Raw genomic sequence first — 6,657 nt, 5'->3', positions numbered from 1 at the left:
CTTGAATCTACACTACGTTAAAAAGCTTTCATGTAAATGTCAACTTCTTTGGCCCAATGGTTCTTGAGAAGAAGATTTTCCCAATATTTGTATGTAAAACTTCAATCTAATTAAAATTAGATCCTTTAATCCGCTCATCTACTATCGCTACACAAGGATCTAACAACTCTCCCTAAGAGGTCACCTCAGATTGAACTTTGTTGAGAAAATAGCACCCAATCAAATTCTAATCTCTTGACCAATCGGAATATCGCATCTAAACTACTGTTCGGGAGTGTGAAAAAATGGCGGCGCCTACAATCGACAACATTGTCGAAGAACTATTACCGGATTTTGGCGTGAACGCTCTGAAACAGAAGGACATAATTAGCAATATTACAAAGAATAAAGATTGCATAGCTGTCTTGCCAACTGGGTTTGGAAAGTCGTTGCCATTCCAGGTTTACGCTGCAGCTCAGAAACGAACTAGTCGTGAGGCTGGACATGTACTCGTATGTTCGCCATTGATAGGCCTGATGAAGGACCAGACCAAAAAGCTGTCTCATATCAGTTACTTAAGCGTTGGCTACAAAGGTAATACTCATGATACGACTAAATATATAGTTTCAGCTTCGAAAGCTTCTTCCATGTCGCAGTACCGTTTCGATCGACTTCTTTTATTAGAAATGAAAACCCGCACAGACAACAAATATTACATAAACTATATATCCTGCGTGGTGTGGACGGCGAGGCTGGTATGGCCGCAACCATTTTACTTGTTTATATATACGTTCAGAAGACGTCGTTTCCGAGAATATACAATCGCACCGACGATTCTCAAGCCGATCGCTGATTGGTCAATGCAAAAGTTCAATCTGAGATGACCTCTTATGGAGAGTTGTTAGATCCTTGTGTAGCGATAGTAGATGAGCGGATCAAAGGATCTAATTTTAATTAGATTGGTAAAACTTTGACCCCTCCCACCCCATTGTGGCCCCATCCTACCCCCCGGGGGCCATGATTTGAACAAACTTGAATCTGCACTATGTCAGAAAGTTTTCTTGTAAATATCAGCTTTTCTGACTCAGTGGTTATTGAGAAGAATATTTTAACTATATATTTGTATGTAAAACTTTGATCCCCCTCGTGGCCCCATCCTACCTCCGGGGGCCATGATTTGAACAAACTTGAATCTGCACTATGTCAGAAAGTTTTCATGTAAAAATCAGTTTTTCTGGCTCAGTGGTTCTTGAGAAGAAGATGTTTAAATATTGTTCCTATATAATTGTATGTAAAACTTTGATCCCCTATTGTGGCCCCATCCAACCCCCGGGACCCATGATTTGAACAAACTTGAATCTGCATTATACCAGGAAGCTTTCATGTAAATCTCAGGCCATCATTAAAAATATTTTTGTTTGATGTACTCTGACTCACATTTTTCAAGGTGGGTCGGTAGGTAGGTTTTTTTTTTACCCACACTTTCTAAAGAATGTTTGGGTATGTTGTTTTATCTCGGTCCGTCCGTCTGTCTGTCCCGGTTGTTGTCACTAGAACTGTGTACACATTTACAGCGCAATCAAAATGATATTCTAGGAGCTGAATAGCAAAATTCTGTAGATGTGCAATAAGGTTTCAGAATGTTCATATTTGCCGCAGGGGGCAAATAGGGCCTGAAAAATGACATTTTCTAACATAAAGCTTGTCACTTAAACTCCATCTACATCTGTAGGAGCAGTCACATGATATTATAGGAACTGAATAGAAATGTCTTGTAGATGTGCAATAAGGTTTCGGAATTTTCATATTGGCCCCAGGGGGCAAATAGGGGCCGAAAAATGACGTTTTCTATCATAAAGCTCCATCTACATCTTTAGGAGTAGTCACATGATATTCTAGGATTGTTGACCTTGAATGACCTTGAAAGTAGGTCAAGGTCAAAGGTCAAGATCACTCTCTCCTCCACAGAGTCTTAGGTGGTTGACCTTTAAAAAATGGGATCAAGGTCAAAAGTCAAGGTCACTCTTCAAGATGTGGGTCTCCACAAGCGACGCAACATTGAGTATGTACGTCATTCCAAAGGAAGTCTATATCCCCTTCCTTCACGGGATTCAGCATGATAGCTGTCTGCACCAAGTACTTGCGAGACACAGATATATGACTGACACTCTACGCATAACTTGGAAAACAGTCTCCATGGGAAAGCTCTGTCAATGTCAGGGAGTACTGCATAAACCAACGAAGTGCCAATTTACATATCTGCCCAATGTTCAACAGTAGGACACTGATACTGATCTTTAAGTAATACACAAAACTGACACTCTAGACAAACTGATAACAGCCCCCCCCCCCCCCAAGAAAATTAAAAATTAAAACAAATACACATACACGATACACAGAAATAGTTAAACATGTACATTTCACCTTCTGTAATATTGTTAACCAATAAATGAATAAATAATAATAATAATAAAAAAAAAAAAGAAATGATAAATAAAATAAATGAACAAGTCAGACTTGCCTGATCAGAAATGATGCAATATCCTCGTTTCAGACTCTATACTCAGGAAACAATTTCTTTGTGCCTTTGCTCAGCTCTCAAATCCAAGTGAACTCACTGAAATGACATCCACGTCCACACATGTACACAAATCATCCAACGAGGAAATGCGCAGCTTCCCCCCTGTCGTCCGTTTACTGCATCCTCAAAAGTGAAAGTAGAAATCCCCGCCAACCAACTTTCTCACATGTCACTGTTTCGGGTCCTATAAAAAGCCACTTCATCAATGTACAATGATCACCATCATCCATTCAAACACAAATAAACGTCATTGATATCATTCAAACTCCATTATTTCTTCTCTTTATATCATCTAGTATTTAACCCTGGTCACATTACCTTCGTAAATATTTTGCTCACAAAAACGTCAGCTGGGTCAAATGATCATAGTTATATTTAGAGAGGGGAAAAGTGGAATATGACGATGTCTGGTCATCAACATTTATCATATTTGTTTGAGAATGTAATTCACTAAAAATTAAATTGTCGTAAAAATTACACACTGAAGTAACTACGACGAGTTGCAGAAAACCTGGATTTTCGAGTTATTGCCGGATTATATCTCTTGTGAAGTATATCTTGTACAGAAGCGGATGTAGGAATTTTTGAAGTGGAAGGGGGTGGGGGGTCCAACACTTGATCGTTTAGATACTTTTCACAACGTCTCTCCGCTATCTATTTCTGATATCGCAAAGAAATGAGAGAGAGAGAGAGAGAGAGAGAGAGAGAGAGAGAGAGAGAGAGAGAGAGAGAGAGAGAGAGTTACTACCAGTAGGCTGGAGGCGGCCTAGGCCCCAGAAGCTGTAGGGTAAATGATGCAACTCCTGCATTCTGTCCTGCATTCTGTACATTTCTGTACATTTCCTGGCACTTCCTTTTCACTTTCAAATTGTCTACTTCTTAAACAATTTTTTTTATGTTACATATATACAAATGTACTTTTTAAGAATTCTTTTTTAAAGCGATATTTGCATCTTACGAAAATATCGTAAATATATTATCAGTGTGTTGTCTTACTTATCCTAGAGTTGAATGATAATTATAACAGTGTTGATAAACTTGAATGAAGCAATTAGTAGTACATATACATGTAAGTATCTACCGTTCATATCATTTGGACTCAAAGTCTCGTTAAAATTGAATATTTCTTAAACTTCGTAATATTTTCTTTTAGAATAAGACGCCCTGGACCTCCCCCCCCTCCTCTGGATCCGCCCATGTCTTATGTGTTGTTTCTGCTAGGAACTTTCATTTGCGATTACAGTCATTTGCCCTTTAAAACCATCCCAATGCGAAGTAATACGAGCCGCGTCGGCTTTATTGACAACGCAATTTCTTTCTTTTGAAATGGGAAAGAAGTTCGATTTATTGACTCCCCCCCCCCTCTCTCTCTCTCTCTCTCTCTCTCTCTCTCTCTCTCTCTCTCTGGTTGGCAGTCGAAACGGTATGTAGTGAAAATGTAAGTTTAAACGATGAATTCAGTCATCTTTTGAAGATTTGGTATATCGAGGTCTGGTTTTAAGTACGTACTTTGTTTTAATAGCGTTAGGCCTAATTGTCAAATTACTGAGTCAACTTCTTCATCCCCTTTTGGAACTGAGAATGCAATGACGTAGCCAAATCACACTGTGGCTTCTTTACTAGTTAAACATTATAGGATTCAGCGATATAAAAGGGGGGGGGGGGGTCCAGGAATCCAAAAAAGAAGGAAAAAAATGAATCGATCAAAATAATTATACGTGTATCACCCAGTGCTAGTTAATATTTTTTTCAACTTGTACATTAAAAATAATTGCCTAAAAATATTAGCAGTATCATATTTTTAAAAAAAAACCAAAAAACAACACTACAAAGATGTCCCACAGAAAGGGGGGGGGATGCCAATCCCCGGATTCCCCTCTGGATCCGCCCTTTGGACAGAGAGTAGATTTAAAGGCAAACACTTACGTGCGGGTATTACTGTCTCATGACAGCATCTAGTTTGGTTTTTTTTTAACATCATGAACATTTGTAATATTTTCTTTTAGAATAAGGATAATTTTCTATTTTTCAAGGGACCCCCCCCCCAAAAGTTTTAAATTGCTGGAAAAAATGGTCGGGTAGGAGCAAATGTGATTGGTCGGTCGGGGTATATCAAACAAATCAATTTTTATTTTTGGCCTCAGCATTTCTGGCTTAGTGGTTCTTGAGAAGAAGATTTTTAAAGTTTTTCCCTATATATTTGTATGTAAAACTTTGATCCCCCTTGTGGCCCCATCCTATCCCCGGGGGCCATGATTTGAACAAACTTGAATCTACAATATGTCAGGAAACTTTCAGGTAGATTTCAGCTCTTCTGACCCAGTGGTTCTTGAGAAGAAGATTTTTAAATGACCCCACCCTATTTTTGTGATTATCTCCCCTTTGAAAGGGACATGGCCCTTCATTTGAACAAACTTGAAAGTCCTTCATCCAAGGATGCTTTTGGCCAAGTTTGGTTGAAATTGGCCCAGTGGTTCTGGAGAAGAAGTCGAAAATGTGAAAAGTTTACAGACGGACAGACAGACAGACGACAGACAAAATGTGATCAGAAAAGCTCACTTGAACCTTTGGTTCAGGTGAACTAAAAATCAATTAAAATATGCCAATTCATTTTTGGGTTGAATGTATTAATTGTTACACAAATTTACTACATATATATGTATCTATAGTTTACAAATCATTACATTTTGCTGAATGATATAATTATTCTACATATATCATCTAAGATTTTAATTATACAAAATAAGATCATATAAAATCTGTAAATAAATTATGGATCAACAAAATTGTTAAATACTAAGATCTGCTTTCATATTTACTGTACTTAAGGCCACATAGAATTTCATATTTACAGATTATCATCCACGCCCACCCCTCTCAAAATTATCCACCCCATTGTTTTTCATTCTACCTTTTTTTTTAAAAAAGAAGTTGAGAACAAATATTTGGCTTGTATATCAAACATTTAGAGCATTTCAATGACTGACCCTAACATTTTGGCATGTTGTGGCTATATTTGACATGTTTCTATTATAAGGGTACCCAAAGATGTGGTAGTTGTGAAGGACTGTTGCAGTGTGATATGCATTTGGTCAAGTGACTGCACATGTATACCTTGTTAAAATTGATTAATGGAGATGCTATTGAATGTGAAAGTATGCGATACCATGCCATTTCCCAATTCTGTGTTTGGAACTTTCATTATTGAGTGTACGTGTCTTAGACTAGAAGAAGATGATGGCAGACTGAATTGAATAATGTTAAGCAAAAGAACTACAGTACAGTGACTGTTGCTTTGTGGTACAATGATGGTAATTATGACTCATTAATTAGCGGATACGGCAATGGCATATCCTAATCCTGCATAAACTGCATATTCAAACAGGAGGCCCATGGGTCACATCGCTCACCTGATTCACCTTAGCCCATATTTAAAGATTTGACCTACATATTCGCTTCTAAAACTTTGATCCCTATTTATGTATTGTGGCCCAACCTACTCACGGGGGCCATGAATTCTCCTACCTAAAACCTAACTCCAAAAAACCCTACACAAGCATAGCTTGTAAAGGGGATATGAGGACGTGCCTGGTGTTTAATAATTCAATGTGTACAGGCATTAGAAAAATGTGTATATGCAAAAACATACTTTAAATTGTATGCAAAATGATACCCATGTCTAGTCCTATTATAACATTGGAAGGAAAATTTGATCTGGCCACCATTGCTACACGACATTTTAAGTTACGAAAAATAAAAAAAATACATATGAACACCTAGACTGTGTCAAGTTGAGTGAGCAAGTTTGTGCAGAACGAACAAAAATTACACCAAACACAGCGACACCTTTCCGAAATTTTATTTTTACAAACTTGAATCTGCACTACAGAGCTGTATGTCAGGAAGCTTTCATGTAAATTATGTAAACTGCTCTGGCCTAATGGTTCTTGAGAAGAAGATTTTTATGACACTATTCTACCCCAGGGGGTCATGATTTTAACAAACATGAATCTGTACTATGTCATGAAGTTTTTATGTAAATTTGTACTTTCCCAGCCCAGTGTTTCTTGAGAAGATGATTTTTAAAGATTTTCCCT

At 37.7% G+C, this 6,657-nt stretch overlaps 1 protein-coding gene across 1 annotated transcript; it reads left to right on the top strand.

The window, feature by feature from the left end:
- The first annotated feature begins 284 nt into the window (after positions 1–284).
- LOC125655408 (uncharacterized) lies at positions 285–5,814 on the top strand. Its single transcript, XM_056147442.1, has 2 exons — positions 285–573; positions 5,717–5,814. Exons 1-2 carry the CDS (start codon positions 285–287, stop codon positions 5,812–5,814), a joined length of 387 nt encoding a protein of 128 aa, XP_056003417.1.
- The last annotated feature ends 843 nt before the right edge of the window (positions 5,815–6,657 follow it).

Source organism: Ostrea edulis, chromosome 8, assembly GCF_947568905.1.
Source record: "Ostrea edulis chromosome 8, xbOstEdul1.1, whole genome shotgun sequence".
NCBI classification, from domain to species: domain Eukaryota; kingdom Metazoa; phylum Mollusca; class Bivalvia; order Ostreida; family Ostreidae; genus Ostrea; species Ostrea edulis.
This window is presented reverse-complemented; position numbering and strand designations above follow the sequence as displayed.

Bases quoted from the DNA above. Each gene is read 5' to 3' on its own strand.
- LOC125655408 (XM_056147442.1), top strand. From the start codon at position 285: ATGGCGGCGCCTACAATCGACAACATTGTCGAAGAACTATTACCGGAT. The intron at 574-5,716 runs GTAATACTCATG...TGAATGTGAAAG, and splicing joins CTTAAGCGTTGGCTACAAAG to TATGCGATACCATGCCATTT.